Here is a 20,093-nt window from a genome sequence, read left to right as displayed (position 1 = left end):
ACACAAGATTTTTTTTAATCCATATACTTAAATACTTCATCTTATCATGCCATCAAAAGTATGGGTATTATTGAAGCATTTCATGCGTGGATGCACAGATCACAGCTATGACATTTGTTTTATCTTCACTTATTTTACATCCTGAAAAGTGAAACTACTAAAATATTCCACAACAGTAAAATGTCCTTTTCTGGATTTATCAAATACAAATTATCACCTGCAAATAAGGCCAACTCTTCTTGACTGCCACATCAGCTTTTTCTTTTAATTTGTGAATTCCTTTCTTTCTTTGCTAACAGCTCTAAATATAAAGCAAATAACAGAGGGGGAAAGAGGACAACCATGCCTGGCTCCTCTGTTCAAATACAGCATGTCAGAGAGGAAACCTCTCACCTTAATTCTTAATTTTAACCCTTCGTATATCCTCATTAACCCTATTCTTCTGTTAGGAACACACATGCTACCATTGCCCTACTCAAACTCCCAGCTTTTCGACTGATAGCTTTTGCTGCATCAGGATGCACCAACAATAGTGCATTTTCTTACACTGTACTTCCTTCTGTATTATCATCATTGGTTTATGTTATCAAATGTATGCTTCCCCTCCACAAAACCACACTGACCAGTATCAGTTCTGGTAGTATCTTTGTCATTCTCTAAACTAACATGGACTAAAAAGATTAATTACAGTTTAAAACTGAAATGGTTTTATGTGAAGCTGGATCTGAAGGGTCTTTACCCTCTTTTTGTAATAAAGCCATCACTAACTTATTTAAATCGCTATCACACTTTTCCATACTTTTTCTTCAATAAAAACACAAGGAGGAAGGGGCAAAAACTTATCATTGCAAAACTGTGTGTGCTTTACACATTAAAGAAGCCAAAGGTACCAATAATTAAAGGCATATGCATCAAATATTGCAAGCATACACTATTAGTTATGGAGACATTAATGATGTCCTTCTATATCTCTTTTGCAGTATTATAAACAGAAGGGATCTCCGCCCAAGGCTTGACCAGTATAAAAAGCCTAATGATCTTGTATGCACCATACATCACACTTATGCTCCCTGCACAGAATGGAGGGCATAAAAGAGACGTATTGACCCAACTACCCAGAATTTCTTTGCCACCAGTTCAAATGCTATTTGGTCTGAAAGTGTGGTAATGTACTGAATACTTAGCCACCAGATTATGTGCCCGATTGGGACAGTTTTATTTATTTATTTTACTTTTCTTGGTCTTGTATTTTATTTTGCAGCCTAGAGTTCATGCCATCCAAGAAGGGAAAATGTCAGTGTGGGAGGCAGATTTCCCATAAGGATCATCATGAACAGTGTCTTTTTCTTTAGGTGCTTCCCATGATCATACCTCTTGTAGTATCTGTAAGGAGTCCGTGCCTAAGACATTTAGAAGTTGTCTTCCTTGGCCATTTATCTTGAAAACCAATGGCTTAAGCAGTTAGCCCAGGGTACTACATCAGAATCTTTTAACCCAGACATACTCCCGCTAGCTAAGAAGGTTGTCAAGAAGTCTCGGCTGGATTCTTTAGCTGTCCAGCCTCCACCAGATGTCACTCTAGAAGGAGATAATAGCTCTGTAGATCATTCTACATCTACACTGGATTCCTCTGCTGCAACCCGTTCAGAGGCCGGCATGGATCCGTCTTTTCACATGTCCCCTGAGGCTTTGCAAGTATCTGCTCTGGACATCGAGGGGGAACCACTGTTGATTATCTGGAAAGGTCATTTTAAATGGCTTAAGGAACCAGATTCCTTGGATGAGAATTCAGTGTCTGATGAGTATCTTTGTCCTACTCTTCACAGATGCCTTCACCTTCGGCTTATGACTCTGATGAAGAGGAGTCTGTTAGCCCCGAGTCTCCTTTTGAGGAATTGTCCTTTGGGGACACAATTGCTAGGATAATAGAATACTTTAAGTGGGATTTTTCTCAAGTGTCTGATATTCATAGAAGATATGAGTTGCTTCAGGTGGATACTCCTAAACCAACAACAGTTCCTCCTGTGTTGGCTGCCTTGTTAGATACTTCCGTTGCTGCTTCCAAGTCTCCTGATTCTCAGCCTCCTTCTAAGAAACCTGATAGCTTCTATAAGGTTCCTGAGGATTGTCAATTTTTATTTAAATGTCCTTCTGCTGATCCTGCTGTGGTGTCAGTCTCTCCTGACAAACCTTCCAAGGATTTGACCTGATCCAAACTTTTGCCTTCTGATAAAGATAGTAGGGAAATGGAGAGGATTAGTAAGAAAATTTACACTGCTTCAAATTTGGCCTTTAGGGGTGTTAATTACCAGACTCCCATGACCAGGCATGCTCTGGCCTTGATTGCTAAGGCTTGTCAGATATTTCTGACCTCCCTGATTCTGAAGGCAAATCCTCTGCCTCATCTATTTTAAATTCTGCTTCTCAAGTGGTTTGCCACTCTATTAAGTACAGCTATGATGCTGCTGAAGCCTCTTCCAGGGCTGCAGCTTATTGGTCTATCACGAGGCGTTATTCCTGGCTTCATCTCCAGTCTCTGCCTGAGGACATTAAGACCAAGATGTTGGATGCTCCTTTGGATAATGAACATCTTTTCGGGACTGCTGCCGCTAACATATTTGAGTCTGTTCAAGACAAATGGCAAAGCCTTGCGGGACATTAAACATATGTTCCTCTCTCCCATCTTTAAGTTCGAGAAATTATTCTTCAAGATCTGCATCTGTTCACAGGCAACCCCGCGAGACCTCCAAGGGCAGGAAGGGTGGTAGATGGGCCCCCTCTGTTAAGGCTTCTCTGATTTCTGTGGCCCAGAAGCCTTTATCTGACAAGTCTGCTTCTCTGACAATTCACCCCTCCCCCTTTCCTTTAGACCAGGTTCCTTTTTCCTTTCAGCTTTCCCTTTGTCTTTCAAATTGGCATCGCTTAATTTCAAACTCCTGGGTTCTTTCTATCATCCATCAGGGTTACTTCATGGTATGGAAGTCTCTCCCTCCTTTTTCAGGGATTCCTCAACTCATTTCCTGGAGGTTCTAGGGTCCCAAGTGAACAAAGGAACAATTCAACCTGTCCCCCCTAGGAAAGGAGTTTTATTCCAGGATGTTCCTGGTTTCTCAAAAGGAAGGCACTTGGAAACCTATTCAGGATCTCTTCTGGCTAAACTTTTCTCAAGGTCTCTTTTCAGATGCTTACTCTTCAAACTCAGTTTCCTCTTTTACTGTCCCAGGCTTTTCTGGCATCTTTGGATCTGAAAGATGCTTACCTTCATATCCCTATTCACACTCTTTTCAGGAAGTTTTTATGTTTCTTTGTCTTCCTTTCATTTTCAGTTCTCTGTTTTGCCCTTTGGCCTTTTTACTGCTCCAAGGGTATTCACACAATGCCTAGCTGTGATTGCTTTCTGCAGGCTCCAAGGCATTCAGATTTTTCCTTATCCAGATGACCTGTTGCTTCAGGCTCCTTATCCCAATTGCCTTTTACAGGATCTGGAGATCACAATCTCTCTCCTTCAAAGTCTGGGATTCACTATCAACTTCCAAAAGTCTGTCCTATCTCCCTCTTAGGATTGTGTGCATCTGGGATGCAGGCTTTAGACACTGCCTATGTTGGCTTCTCTTCCACCTCAGAAAGTTTTATCATTGACCGCCTTCTTTCATGGTCTTCTTCCTCTGACTACCATGCAGACAATGAATTTCTTTAGGCATTGGGATTAATGACCTCTTTTGTTCCAGTGCTCCCTCTCACCAGATTGCATATGCGTAAACTTTAATGGTACCTCAAAAGTCAGTTTGGCTGCAGCATTGTCACCCTCTGAATTTCAGTGTACCTCTCCCTTCCCTGTCTAAAGAAGGAATACGAGTGGTAGATGCAATGGTTTGCTCTCAACCCAGGCCAGCCATTTCAGCCTCCAGTTCCTTCTCAAAAACTCTTCACTGATGCCTCAGACATGGGGTGAGGGGCTTCTTTTGGTCACCTGAAAGCTCAGAGTCTCTAGCCACCCCATAAGAAATCAGCCCATATCAACACCAAAGAGATGAGAGCTCTGATTCTGGCCCTTCAACCTGTTTGCCCCATGTTCTCTCCAGGCCCCTTGAAGGTGTACACAGACAACACTACATTGATGTGGTATGTCAACCAACAGGGAGGCACAAATCTTACCTCCTTTGCAGGATGGCTATTCAGGCTTGGGAGGTGGCTCTCTGTTATCAGTTAACTCTTGAAGCACTATAACATTCCTTCAGAGCACAGTCTAAAGGCAGACTCTCTGAGCAGGTCCAAAACAAAGGCTAACGAATGGATGCTTCACAGAGACATGCTTCTGGACATTGTCCATTGGTGGTGTATTCCTCAGGAAAATCTTTTTGCCTCCCCTCTGAACAGGCAGCTTCCTCTATTCTGTTCCAGAGTGCCATGCCATCTGGCATGGAAGACGGATGCCCTTTCTTTTCCTTGAAAGGGGGTATTTCTTTATGCTTTCTCTCCTCTACCTCTGCTTCCAAGTGTCCTGAAGAAGATTCAGCTGGAATCCTCAAACATCTTGCTATGGACTCCCTTTTTCACCAAGACAGCACTGGGTCCCCCTCAATGCACCTGGTCATGGGCAAGCACCACAAGTTACCTCACTGCATGGATCTCCTCCACACAGGACAAGGAGTCTCTCATCCATCCTCACTTATCAACTCTTCAACTGACACTGTGGGTGATATGGTTTTGATCTCTTTCCGGCACCTTTTTTCCTGAGGATGTGGTCAGGGTTTTACAGGAGGCAAGGAAACCCTCAACCAGAAAATCTTATGTCCAAATGGAAAAGATTTTCTGTCTTAGTGCCATGTTCATAACCAGGATGTTTTCCAGCGACAGTCCCTTTGGTCCCCTCTTATTTGTGAGAGTTGCTCCGGTTTGGCTTGGCCTATTACTCTGTAAAGGCCCATTTGTCAGTCATTTCTGCTCGTCTGGCCTTTAATCCTCCTTTGGCTTCTTGTTTTGAGATAAAACATATTTTTAAAGGTATCCTGCATATTAGGCCTCCAAGGAAACCTCAGGACCTTAATTTTGTTATGGAAAATTGACGCAGGCTCCTTTTGAGTCTGCAGATTCTGTTTCTTTGCAACATTATACCTGAAAGACTGTGATGTTGCTGGCTCTTACTTCTGCTCAGAGTTTGTAAGCTGCAGGCCCTTATAGCTATTCTTCCTTGTTTTCCACAGGAACAGTGTGTCCCTTCATACTAATCCTTCTTTAACATCCAAGGTAATCAGTAGATACACTCCCTCCCTTCTTCCTCTTCTCCTCAGTCTGCTAGTGTGTGTGTGTCCTGCATACCTTACATATACACAGACAGCTCGTATACTATTTCGATAAAACTAAGGCCATTCAGAAGTCTGATCAGCATTTTGTTTCCTTTCATCCCAGGACATTGGGCTTGACTGATTCTAAGAAAACCAGCTCCTCCTGGATATCTAAAGCAATTTCATTTTTGTACTTTTCATGGCAAATCTCGGTCTATTCCTGTTAGAGGTAATTCCACTAGGGCTGCTGCCTCTTCTGGTGCCTTTTTTCAAGGGGCTGGACACCAGTCCCATCCTTGAAGCTGCTACTTAGTCTTCAGTGCATACCTTTACTAAGCATTATACATTAGATATGGCTTCTAGGGTCAGAGCAGGTTTTGCTGAAACCATTTTATATGGGTTAGTTGAGGGCTCCTTTCAGCCTTCCGCTTGCCATTCTGTTTCTTGAGCTTTTTTTTACTCTCCCTTCTGTTTAGAATATGGTAGCAGTGATACAGGAGGACAGTTGTGTAAAATCTTACCTTAATAGTAGATGTCCTTCTCTTCACTGTTGCAGTATTCACTCCCTCCCTCCAACCTCCTCATTTGTTCTGGTTTTTGGTTTAGATACCCTTCTGGCTGAGTATTTCCCCTTTTTCTTCTACAATTTGTTTCCTTCAGGATATGCATGGACTCCTTTGTCCTATGGAGACTGTTCTCTTCTGTTGCAATTCAGTTCTGGGTAGTTACATCAGTATATCTCTTTTATGCCTTACTTTCTTTGTGGGGAACATAAATGTGACATACATGCACATACAAGATCATTAGGTTTTTGTATACTTGCCGAACGTCAGGCTGCCCTGGGTGAGACATTCCTTCTGTTTAGAATAATGCAACAGTGAAGAGAAGAACATCTATTATGGCAAGATATATAACTGCACTTTTTCTAGAAATATGTTTTTATAATATAAAAAAAGGAACAAAAAAATTTCAGAGCCTGTGCACTTGGTGCAACGCTGCCCTTCATTTATACTTGAACCTTTCAGTAGTCAGTTGTATTTCACATCCATGGACAATGTATCTCTGCTTAAATTGTGAATAACGGTATAACACTTATTTATGGCCCTCTCCAGCCTTAACATCTAGCCCTCCTAATAGCCTCACTATTAACCACATTCCAGCTGGTATCAGGTCACTGCATGCAGGGGAGTGTCTCTCTTATACAAGAAGACAATCGCTACTTTGCTGTGGTGGTGTTTGAAAAAACAAAAAAGTCAAACAGGTGCTGCATGACCATTATTCTTGGGTGGCTCAAAGCTTTTAATAGCCTTTCCCACCCACCCGGTAATTGGCAAGCACAGTGTTATTTCTACTGACCTGGACTTGTAAATCAGGTGTATGTTTCTACACACTGGAGAACTCATACCTTACATGGAATGCACACTACTTCTCTCAGCCTTTCTGCATAGACTTGCATACCCAAGCAAACTGTCAGGTGTCACTTTTGTGGAATCTCTATTTATTGCCTCTGGATGGGCAATACACACTGGTTACTCACTTCCATCTTTCCCAACCAGCTTTCCTAGTGCCTAGAACCATGTGTCAAACCTTAGTCAATGGGGGAAGAGTCAAGGATCATTTTCTTTGTCCCAAAGAACAAATCGATGATGTACTGCAGTTCAAACTCAAATAGATTCCTGGAGTCTCAAGACTGATTCATGAGGATATGGAGTTTCCATATTTCCAAGAAAAAAAATGGCATAAAACTTCAGAATGTGAAATGTCAAAACACTAGATTTTATGGAATGAAGGTCATTGGGTCACATTTATCACTCTGTTACTTTTAATTTGCCTTATATTTGCTACTTGCAAAAAACAGCAGCTTGCTTTATCCAATCCTGTGTACTCAGAACATGATTTAGGTTTGCTTAAAGGCACTAAATTACACATAATTGCAGATACGCCTGGAACTTCAGTTGAAGAAAACAAAGTATTACTTTTTAATTGACCATAAATCACTGCCCATGATCGTTATCTTTACAGCTTTGCCACAAAGTAAGCAAAAACATATGACATCATTACTATTGTTAGGAACACTTAAATGTGGACACTACAAGCTTTGAACCATAAGACGCCTCTAGGCATGGTACTGCCCTGAAACCAAACAAAAATGTACAAGGGTGAAAAAATGATTACCTTTTGATACACTTCTTGAAGTATTCAGTCTTTGCTGCAAGAGAGAAAAAAGTATTGCCAACACTTTCAAATTATATTCTTTTTTGGTCCCAGTATATGGGCTCTACATATTAGTATAGTCATCAAACTTAAGTATTTAGAATAAATTAATTCCTTAGTATATTTGAACTACAATATTACTTTCCTCCCTATTTTTTCTCTAGCATTTTTTTCAGTAGTAGATGATAAATATAAATTTTAGAAATATAATATGAGGTGTTCAAAAATAATTAAAAGAAAAAGCAGGCTTCAGTAAATTAACATTCATTATGACACTATGTAAATTACAGATGAGCTTGTAGTTACCTGAAGAGTAGATCTTTCAGAGAGAACTATATTGGCATTTAGCTATAGACTAAAACTGTACGATATACTTACCATCACAGCAGATCTTCAAGAGAGGTCACCGTAACAGTACAGCAATACATTTTACATTATTCACCAGACTAATGTTGGTCTAGCCATTTTTCCCCATCTAGGACTTTGCTAGTCTGATGAAGCTTCTTGCACTTTCTAAACAAACCTAACAAAATAGTATCTGTTCAGGAGTAAGAGAGGAAAGGTGTGAGTAGTTGTCATTGGTATCCTCCCCAACCTACTGATGCCTAGAGAAAAGAAGAGATAGTAGGATGGACTTGTTACTGCAACAGTGAAGATACCTAAATATACACATTTGTTGTCAGTTCTTAACATTAATCATACCATATTCATTGTAATATTCACGGCTGTAGTACTGATTCAAAGATTCCCAGAGCTTATGTACCAGGGGGTGGCTAGCCATTGTAACAGTCAGGGGACAATAAGTACTGCAAAATGTCTGTGGCAAAGCCTGGCCTGACCCTGGAAGCACTGGTCAGATTATAACATTTGGAAAATGTGCACAAGACTAATTAGCTGACTCCAAGTTAAGTATGTGCTAACCCCTCTCATGAAGGCAGTGGCAGCTGCAGTGGCCCTTGCAGAATGTGTTCTGAAACTGCCGGGAAATAATCTTGCCATGAAAATCAGTAGTGGTGTCAAATGCAATGTGGTATAAATTTTGACATGATCAATTGGCTATCCAACTTATCCTCCCCTACTCCTTAGCTAGACCCTAGTTGACCTAATATTCTTTCAGAACTAATGGTACCACAAATACTACTCACTTAAATTAAACCTTCATCAGCAGATAAGACATATTGGGTCATCAGCAGATAAGACACATTGGCGTGGTATATTCATATCCTAATGTACTCCTCAGTTCTGGAAGAAACTTCCACTACATGTCAAGCAGAGTAGCACCCTTGTCACCATCAAGGTCAACCTAGGCAACTGAAAGGGAAGTCTCACATTCTTCCCCGGTCTAACTCATCTTGCCCTTCTTGAAGCTAGAAGCAACTTTTCAAAAGGGTCTTTTGGCTAGACTAGTAATATTCTGCAGACTGATTGCCTAGCACTTAAACTAAGAGATAAATATTGAATAAGATTTTTGATTTGTTTTGTTCTGTCCAAGTAAAATCTCAGTTCTCTATGCACATCTAGTGAGCATAGGATTCTTTCTCCTTATTCAAAGGCAGTGGAGAAATACAAGAAAGTGAGTGGCCTGGTTCAAGTATAATTTGTTCTTTTTAAACGGCTTGATTAAATCATCACTTAAGACACAGGCATAGATTATAAATTGCATATGTTTTTCTTTCCTTGTAACTATCATCAGTCCAACATAAATTTGCTGAATTCGTGCCTTCTCTCAAACCTCACTCTACATCCTGAGCATTATTCTGCATGTACTGTTCCCACAACTTCCATTTGTATCCATGTAATCTGTCCCTTCCGTTTTTCTCAAGAACCCTTTCCAATTCTTTTATCTTTTATAATATTAGTACGTAAAGTACAGTTAGCTGCGGTGATGGTGCTGCAGTAGCGTTGTCGACTCACAGCAAGACGTTGCCCGTTCGATTCTCAGCTAAAGCGTCTTCTGTGTGGAGACATGCGTGAAGGGGCGTACCTTCATTGAAGGTTGTAAGTCAGAGCTGGTAACTCGGCATGTAAAAATCTTCTACCAATCATTAGCGGACCGGAGTTCCGCTGTGGTGACCCCTAACAGGGAAAAAGCTGAAAGACACAAACAAATAGTATGTAAAGTACAGTTGGTTTAGACTTTCATTTCCATTGCCAGTAATTGCTTTTTTTTGGGGGAGGGAGACAACAAAATTAAACTTAAGGCCTTACAACGTTTAAGAACTTCAGATCCTGTGTCCAAGCTCAAAATCATAACTTCCTAGACAGAATACTCCATAGGGAATTTTTAAAACATGCCAAGTCGTTATACTCCCAAAACACATGTTTACAGCTACCTCTTCTCCATCACACTTCTAAAATTTGCTATTTACCTGGGGAAAAATACTTTTGAAGTTTGTCTGGGATATAAAAATATATATGCAAAGATCCTAAACATTCTGGACTTTGTTCCATGTTTGGGAGCTATACACATGTCCTTCCATTGTTCTCTTGTAAACTGCTTTTCCTGTAACTCTCCAATTTTTTTCAAACCTCCTCTGATCAATTCTCACAGTTATCATGCACTATTTTATATGTCCTAATAGTTATACCTTTTTCAACAGCAGCTTCTGTTTGAGATTCAACTAAAGGCACTACTACAGCAGGTTTTTCACTTAAGACTTCTCAATTTCTCTCTCTCTGCTTATATTCCAATATCAATCCCTGGTAGGGAAGGCAGTTTCTAGCTTGCAGTCCAAATGTATTCTTGACCTCATCCCATTCTATTAATGTCCCCTCTCTAGTTACTTGTACCAAATACATCATCTCCTTTGCCAGTTTTCTCCAATAAATCTTAGCCCCCTATTGCATATTTTTTGTACCCATTGTCATCCCAATTACTGCTACTTCGGTTAGGAGGGTGGCCTAATGGTTAAGCTGTTTGCCTTATAAACACAAGGTGCAGGATTTGAGTCTCAAGGGATAATTGGCTGGGCTTAAAATGGCTCGCAAGGGTAATTAGCCTAGTACTAATCTATGAACCTCTATAATATTCTGTAGGGTGGTTGTTACTCTCCTTAAGGATCTGCATCCAAAATCCCACTCACTATTTTCTGAAAACTTCTCCTCACTTTATCATCATCCCTTTTCATTATGAATTATAACCTTCTGCATGTGTTATATGAGCTTCAGCTGTGCAACTCTAACACATCCCTTCATATCAGGTAATCTTAAAACACCTTGTTTTATTGGAAGGACCATCTTATCCCACTCAATGCTTGCCCTCGTCCTCTCTTAAATACATTCCTTTAACTCTATTATTGTCCCGAACTTCTCTTGTTATATATGCTTGACCTATATATAAAACTAAAAGGAGTAAAACATTTTCACTGCTTGTACTTGTATCCATAAACAACTGCTTCCAGTTTCTCAGTATTTATATATTATCTTTTATTTAGTCTCTTCCCATATATCCTTAGCCACTATAACAGAAGCCTTTTTAATCCATACTTCTGTGACATCCGGCTAATATCCCATCGGACTGCCAACAATAACATAACAGGACGTCCTCCCACTTAAAACCCAGGTCAGTATTTAAGGAGCCTCAAACCTCACCACTGACTCCAGTGTGTGAGTGTCATGGAAAACACCAAACCACAGAGCACACGAGTAAAATTCCACAATTCCCCTTAAGAGCACAACAGGAATGCACTCCATTTTCCTGGGAATGGACTATATACCTCTGTCCACCCCAAATGTAATCCTTTACCATACACTTCAGAACAATGTGTTTCAGTTTAAGACCTCTGACTCACTCACACTCAAAATAACTTTTAATCTAACTCCCACACAAACACTTATGGGAAGCCTGACACAGATTTCCAGCTGTGTCCTCTCCCCAACACAAATGATAATGCTGCCAGTAGAATCAGACAGGTCTACACTCCCTTCAAAGGGTGGCCAATTATTAAAAATTAAATATCAAAATAAATGATGGCTATGACCAGAAGCAGCCAGGCATTCAAGGTGACCTGGGAAATATCAAACAGGTGTAAACACACACAAATCTATAAAGAACACATTGAGTGTCCAGCCACAATGTAAAGTAATAAAAAACATTTAATAATAAGTAAAACTATTACAAGAATATAAATTAATAACTTTCAATAAACACCAGAATTCAATCACCAGAAATATACAATTAAACTGTAGGAGAGAAGTCCACCATCTTAGAAAAAACTCTAAATAACTAAACTTTCCTAATCTAACTAGAGAGTGCTGTCCCTGATCTAATCTAATACATAGCACCAAGGCAAAGGCAAGCTTACAGTTTTTGATGAGTTCTTTTTCCTGGGTATCCACTGACTGCAACTCTTCACAAACTGCCCCTCAACTGACGTAATCAGTCTCTTTTACAGCCTAGCTTAACAATCTCAGCTATCTTATTTTTAAAGACAACAGTCAGCGGTTTGAAAAAAATATTTTTCCTGTCAATCAACTGTTCAAATAATCACCTAGCAACCAGGAACATTCTAATGACACCACCCATTGTTCATCTTAGTCTCCACAGACCGTTTTTTTTTTTTTAAACTTCAGAATCTTCCTCACAAACATATACAATTAGAAATGTATCAAAACACTGACAGATTCTTTATATATTTTATACAAACAGGGAGATGCTCAAGTTAATCTTAGAATACACACAAATCTCCTGCCAGACATGCTAACACACATGACAGTGTTTTCAGTTTCTTCACAACTTCATCTTACCATAAATATAGGTATGTGAACCAATTCATGTGTGGATACATAAAACAAAGGCTATTGTCATAAATTATCTTCATTAATTTTACATCCTAAAAAGATCGGAGAATGTCTCAAAGTGTTCCACAACACTGACATTTTATTTTGTACCCGATAAAGCCAGAAAAGGATATCATCTGCAAGTAAAGCCAGCTGTTCTTGATTACCATACAGTTTATATCTTTGCATTTCTGCATTAATTATTTTTGTTGCCAATGACTCTAAATATAAAGCAAACAATGGGGAAAGAGGACACCCTTGCCTGTTACTTCTGTTCAAATGTAAATCATCAGAGAGGAACCTTCCCCACTTTAATTATTTCCTCTAATCCTTCCTATATCTCCCTAATTAATCTTATTACCATATCAGGGAATATAAATGCTGCTACTGTCCTACTAATAACATCCCAGCTTATTTTGTTGCCTTCTCTGCATCAAGACCCACTAACAGCAGTATTTTTTTTGCTTACATTTTGCTTCCCTCTGGAGCATGGTTCTATTAATGCTGTCAAATGCTTGCCTATCCTACACATAACCACATTGATCCTTGCCTATTAATTTTGGCAACACCTTTGCCATTCTTTTAGCTAGTATAGACAAATACTTTATAACCATGGTTTAAAACTGAAATGGGCCTGTATGAAGCTGGGTCTGTCACATCTTTCTTCCAATATGTTGGTGCTTTCCCTCCTTTCAAAATACTGTTAAATCTTCCAGATCCTTAAAACTTTGACTCCTAACTTCTAAACTTCTACAGGAATATCATTAGTTCCAGGAAACTTTCCTGAAGATTGATAATATATCACCATTTATGTACTGCCCTCCTATCATAACTGTTAGTTGTTCAACCTCATCTACCTCTAACCTTGACATAATCAAGTCTTCAATAAATATTTCCATTTGGGCTATTTCCATACTTCTCTGCTTTATACCAATTTTCATAAAATTTCTTAAATATCTCTCTTTACCTCTACAGGATAATACAGCTGTATAAGTACACTTACCATAACTTTAGATGCTTGAATAATCACTGCTGCAGTAGCTTTATTTATATCGGTTATATCCTACTAAGAATACAATAGCCAGCCAGCTTAACAGCTTTATGGCACCTTCCATACAACCAGTCAGGTAGTCTGAGCTGAGCAGTCTAAAAGACAAGTTTGGGTGCCAAGCCCTTTAGAACTTTCCTGCCAAGAGAAAAGGTGAGACTGGACCCTGAAAGAATAATGCTATGAAGAAAAAATAACCACATGCCTGCATAAACAAAACACCTAAAAACAAGAGGGATAGAGGAAGAGAGCAGTTACTGCCACAGTAATCATTCGAGCATCTACCGTTGTGGTAAGTTTACTTACACAGCTGTAAGTTCATTATATTGATCACTGCTGTAGTAGCCTTAGTTGTACGGGTAGGTTACCCTAGCTTACTACATTTGTGAAGTGGAAGGAGAAGAGTTGAGAAGCCCCTGGAGAATGGTCCTAGTAAAGCCTGATCTAGACCAAGAAAAAGAATCAAGCTTACAGTGCTTTGTACAAGTATGTACAGAGGACCAAGCTGCAACTTGTAGAATCCAAGGCCCTGGTAGAGCAGGCCTTGACCATGCATGGAATAGTTTTGTTGTGGCGAGTATAACAAAATACAATAGCCTTAGACAACCATTTGGAAATGGTCTGTTTTGACACAGGGTGCCCCTTCTTACATTCCCAAGAATGAACAACTGACCCAAAGATCTGAAGGATTTGGTTATTGTTGAGATGGTAGCCAAACTGCCTGTGGACATCCAAGGAATGGAGTAGAATTTCTTCCTCATTTTTAAGTTCCGGAAAGAAAATGGGAGGATGGATAGTTTGGCTTAAAGCAAACTCAAATCCCACTTTAGGCATAAAAGGACCAATTCTCAAACAAAAAAAAAAAAAAAAAAAAAAAAAAAAACCCTGTCCCTGTGGAGAATGAAATAGGGCTGACTTTTCATAAAAGCTTGCAACTTGTCTACCCTTCTTGCAGAGGTCAGAATAATCAGTAAACCAGTTTTCCTTAAGAACCTCAAGTCTTCCAAGTTAGCTGGTTCAAATGGAGCAAGTATAAGCTTCTCAAACATAAAATTAAGATCACAAGGAGGGGTCACCAGTTTTCTTGGAGGCTTCCTATGCAAAACTCCCTTTCAAAAGCATTTTGACATGAAAATGGACTGAAACAGGATGATCCATGGGTAGACATACTGAAAAGGATAAGTAAACCTTGAGAGAGGAGTAAGAAAGGCCACAGGATAGTAAATCTCACAAATACTGAAAATCTAGAGAAAGTACAGTTGTGTACACTTACCATAAATGTAGATGTTCGAGTGTCTTCACTGTTGCAGTCATGACTGTAGGGTTCTCCCCTGCCGGCAGGCAGTCCTCGGCCGGCCAGAATCCCAAAGTCTGGGTCCGGCGTCAGCTGCTCAGCCATGCTCCCTGACGTCAGAGCGCCAGGAGTACAAAGCTGACAGCTGTCGCCATGATCTCCAGTTTTTCTTGCCCCAGATGTCAGGTATTCCAAAATGAGTAAGATCCCATACCCTTTGCAAATACACCTCAGAAGAAGGGTGAAAAAGGGAACCACACAAAAGAAAAAATAAGAGGGGACAGGAGGGAGGGAAACCCAGACTGCAACAGTGAAGACACTCGAGCATCTACATTTATGGTAAGTGTACACAACTGTACTATGTTCATCGTGTTTCACTGTTGCAGTCATGACTGTAGGGTTGAATCCCAAAGCAGAATAAAAGGGAGGTGGTCATAAAGTAGAGGGGGTGGCTAAAAGGCCCTGCAAGACTGCAGAAGCAAAGCCTGCCCTAGACTTAGAGTAAAGAGGTAGATTGTAGTGCTTAGAAAAAGTATGCACTGAACTCCAAGTTGCAGCTTCCAAAATGTCCTTGGTAGGAACTCCCCTGAGGAAGGCAGCTGAAGTGGCAGCAGCTCTGGTAGAGTGAGTCCTTATACTCCCTGGGATTTGCTTTCCATGGTGTGAATAGCAAAATCTGATTCCATGAGCAATCCATTTAGAAGTGGTCTGTTTTGAAATAGCTTTACCTTGGGAACTTGAAGCATAAGAAAAACAATTGCTCTGATTTCCTGATGTCCTTGGTTCTGTCCAGGTAAAAACGTAGTTGTCTGTGTACATCCAAGGAATGCAAGATCCTTTCCCCCTTATTTTGAGGAGTGGGGAAAAAAGTTGGCAAGTGAATAGTTTGATTTAAAGCCACTTTGGAAACCACCTTAAGCATGAAAGTAGGATTAGCCCTTAAAGACACCCTGTCTTGATGAAAAATAATATAAGGATCCACAGCCATGAGAGCTTGCAACTCCGAAACTCTCCTGGTAGAGGTCAGAGCTAACAGGATGGCTGTTTTCCAAGATAAAAACTTGATGTCAGATGTGGCAGCAGGCTCAAAAGGAGGTAAGGTGAGTTTTTCCAAAACATAGTTGAGATCCCAAGCAGGAATGGGTGGAGATCTAGGGGGCCTTAAGTTCTTAGCTCCTCTGAGAAACTGTCTCATGAGCTGGTGGGAAAAGATTGGAGGGTCTGTATTATAATGAGCAGAAATAGCAGAGGCATGTATCTTAATGGAAGAGAAAGAGAGACCCTTATGTAAGAGGTCTGTCAGGTAAAGTAAAATCAGAGGAATGTTAGGAATAAGAGGATCTGAATCCTGAGCCTGCATCCAGGAACAAAATCTTTTCCATTTTCCTGCATAAGATTTTCTAGTGCTAGGACGTCTGGCTTCTAAAATGACATCCATAACCTGCTTGGGTAGGAGAGAATGAATCATAGACCCTGGATTAACCAGGCTGCCAGGCTGAGAGTTTTGACATGGGAGTGCAGAACCTGACCCTGGTGTTGGGACAGAAGGTTTGGAGTCTGTGGTAAAACCCAACGGGGCTCCAGACAAAGGTTTTTCAGAGTTGGGTACCAAAACTGTCGAGGCCAGTTTGGGGCCAGCAAGATTATCATCTTGGGCTTATCCTGTTTGATTTTAATAATACCCGTGGAAGAAGAGGTAGAGGCGGGAAGGCATATCCCGAGAGGTTTCTCCAACTGAATGATAGTGCATCCACTTTCCAAGCTAGTTCATGGAATGTCCTGGTGCAAAAAATCTGTAGTTGATTGAGGTGGGATGCAAAGAGGTCTGTGTGAGGACATCCCCAGACTGCTGTAATCATCTTGAATATTTCGGTGTCCAGCATCCATTCGTGTGGGTCCGATAGGTTTCTGCTCAGACTGTCTGCCAAGAAGTTTTGCTTCCCTGGTAGAAACTGAGCTTGAAAGTCCAGTTTGCAAACTAGAGCTATGTTCCACAGATTCATGGCTAGTCTGCAAAGGGGATAGGAATGAGATCCCCCTTGTTTGTTTATGTACCACATAACTGTGGTGTTGTCTGTCCGTATCAGTAGTTGTCCTGGTTGTAGAAGATTCCTGAAGGCTAATAGAGCTTTCTGAATGGCTAACATTTCCTTTAAATTGATATGCAGGTGCTTCTGATCCTTTGTCCAAAGGCCCTGCAGACAGTTTCCCTGAAAATGAGCTCCCCATGCATAATCTGAGGCGTCCGTGGTTAGTATCTGAGTGGCTGGAGGCAGATGGAAGGGTTTTCCTTTGTTTAGAGTACATGCCTCGGACCGCCAAAGGAATTCCTTCTGAAGACAAGGCAGGACTGTGATCTGTACGTCTAAACTGTGGCAATGCTGAGACCATACACTTTTTAGGTACCACTGTATTTTCCTCATATGTAGTCTTGCATATGGTACGAGAAGGATGCAGGAGGCCATGTAACCCAAAGCCTGCAGGAATTTCCTTGCAGATAGCTGAGTTAATGTTGCCAAGGTTTTGAAAGTTGAAGCCAGCTGTAATTGTTTTTCGTATGTCAGAAATGCCATCTGGGTTGTTGTGTTTAGAAAAGCACCCAGAAAAATTATCTGTTGTGAGGGTGTCAAATTTGACTTTTTTATGTTTACAGTGAATCCCAGGAACTTGAGAAGATTCTGAACAAATTCTAGATGCTGGAGTAAGACATCCTTGCTGTCTGCCTGAATAAGACAGTCGTCCAGATAAGGGTAAATTTGAATTCCCTTGAGTCTGCAATAAGCTACTACTGGAGCCAGGCATTTGGTGAAGACCCTGGGCGCAGTATGTGTCACAATCCCAGCAATAAACCTCCAAAGATCCTCACCTCCAAAGTATAAGTAGGCAAAAGTATTGAAAAAACAAGGATGAGGAACACCACGATGATGCAGCAACAAAAATCGTCTTTATTGGTACAAAGAACAAGGAAGATGTACACACTGCGCTTCTTCAGATCTAGTTCATATAAAATAGAGCAAACCTTATATAGTGCTTCTAATTGTCCATTAAGTAATTAGTATCTTAATTAATTAATCAAGATATAGAGTTGATTGTCTCAAGTAATAGCTGCTTACTCAATGAGACCGCTAAAACATTTCCTGTTGCTGCAAACAGCAGCATTATGCTTAAAACTAGACACACTAAGATATGCTAAGCTATTTTAAAAACACAATACAATGGTAAGAGGTTATATATATCTCATATTGGTAAAAACTAAACACAAGAATTATACACAATTTGATCCACTACTAAAAACAACCATAGAGAAAACAATACGTCTGATAAAGTGCGTGTGTGTAGTAGAGAAAATCAATAATAAAATAACAATTCATATGCAATAAATACCAGAAAGCTCTCTAAATGCTCTGTTCATAAATGTTTCACTAAACAATAGCTATTATAAGCTAGATAAACAGAAAAATGAAATGTCATCATAGAATCAGCTGTTGAAAGCTTATATCGCTACTGGAAGACAACAGTAACCCGACTCAAAAAACATAAAGCTCACTAGACCAAAACTGTTAAAGAAATCATGGTTTCTAAAACTAATTGGAGCTAAGGGTCTGTTTGTGAGTGTACGATGAAGCTGATGCTCCTCCGACTTGGCATAGAACCTTATAGAACACAGATTATAAAAAACACTAATAGAAGAAACTATGGGACATACTATAAATAATATCTGTTTGTAGTAAAGAGGTATATTAGCTTAATGCATATGAGATAAAACTACCTAAAAACAACGAACCCTATAAAATATTGCTTGTATAAATTATTAAATATTTATTTATTAATTAATTAAGTATTTAGTGTCAATAGTTAAAAATTTTTTAGATGAACTATAACCTAGATGTGTAAGATAGTGCAACTTAAGTTGTATGAAAATTCCAATTGCAGAATAAAAACATCTTGAAAATATTATATAAATGTATAAAATGTATAAAAAAGAAAAAAAGGAAATATATGACAGCCAAATATTACAGATTATTTATAGAATACATGTCAAAGTATATAAATATAGTGTAATTGATCAATAAATAAAATATAATATATTATAATAAAATAGGTGACTGGTCATATAGATAAAAATAGAAATAAAAATAATTAATAATTACATATTTAGTCATTAATAGTTAATAAAAAACATCAATGTCACATATATAATAAGCAATGCGAATATGGTCTTAATATTATTAAGAGATGCTATTAATATTTATAAATCTATGGATAGCTATCTATATAGATGTCTGTATATCCTTAGTATATATAGGACATAAGGGTGTATAACTCTCTGTAAAAAAAATTAAAATAATTTAAATGTAGATAGCCTCAAAAGGAGAAACCCCAATAAAATGTATAGCAAAAGGTTTCCAAGGACTGCTTATGTATGAGAAACAGGGACTATATGTTATTTCAGGCTTCTTTTCTTCAGAACTGATCTAACGCTGACATACTGATTAAGACCCGGAGTATAATGTGCTTTAAACTTTAGAATCCATTGTAACTCTATACTTTCCAGTTCATTAAAAACATCACCTTTCCTGTCATTGGGATGTACCAGTTGCAGTGTTCTAAACCTAAAACTGTGCTCTGGATTATTCAAAATATATTTAGTTAGAGCACTTTTCGGGTCTTTCTTTCTAATGTCATAGGTATGGTTGTAGATGCGTTCCTTCAAGGATCTTGTAGTCATCCCAATGTAGAGCATCACAGTCCAAACAGTTGGCTAAATATATCAAGTTTGAGCTGGTGCAGGTTGATCTAAATCTTGGTTTAAATTTAATATTTAGCCTGGGATGCGTAAATTCTATATCTTCTGAAATGTAGATGCACATGTTGCATCTGTTACATGGAAAGGTGCCTGTCTCAATCAAGTGAGATGATTCTCCTTCTATGTTTTTCTGTATCTTAGCAATAGTCCTGCATGTCTCTTGTTCTAATTTTTCTATACATAGCAGTCTTTTGAGGTTCTTACTGTTAGTGTATAGAAAGTTAGGTTTAGCACCTATAATGTCCTTCACCTCATCATTAGTGAGTAATATACCCAATTTTCTGAATAATATTGATAATATTGCTATTGTCACTGGTGTACCTAGTTTGAAAGGGTATAGCTTCCTTGTATGACTTAGGTGCATTATAAGTCTTCTGGGGTCCCTTCCTAGATGTAGAGGGGATGGGGATACTTTCAGTTAATAATTTCACTCGCTGAATCAATCGTTTATCATAGTTTCTTTCTATGAACATGTCTTCTAGTTTCACGAGTTGTTCTGTTTTATCATCCTGTTTGTTACATAATTTATTGACTCTCATGTATTGACTTTTAACAATGTTCTGGAATATATGTCTGGGATGCATGCTGGTAAATTCTAATAATGTGTTCTTCCAACACGGTTTCCTATAGATAGTATGACTCAATTTTCCATATTCATCTTTAGTA

General features: G+C 39.3%; 1 protein-coding gene across 1 annotated transcript in view; it reads right to left on the bottom strand.

The window, feature by feature from the left end:
* LOC122813542 (synaptonemal complex protein 1-like) overlaps positions 1–20,093 on the bottom strand; it is a gene marked incomplete in the record, with an annotated part of 863,486 nt that overhangs the window by 752,661 nt on the left and 90,732 nt on the right. The window contains 1 exon segment of the mRNA XM_044085917.1: positions 7,461–7,494. Within this exon segment, the coding sequence (XP_043941852.1) occupies positions 7,461–7,494 (34 nt within the window).

Source organism: Protopterus annectens, chromosome 10.part0, assembly GCF_019279795.1.
Source record: "Protopterus annectens isolate FY-2018-M chromosome 10.part0, PAN1.0, whole genome shotgun sequence".
Classification (NCBI taxonomy): Eukaryota; Metazoa; Chordata; order Ceratodontiformes; family Protopteridae; genus Protopterus; species Protopterus annectens.
The sequence above is the reverse complement of the archived record's forward strand: the minus strand, read 5'-3'. Positions and strand labels throughout refer to the sequence as shown.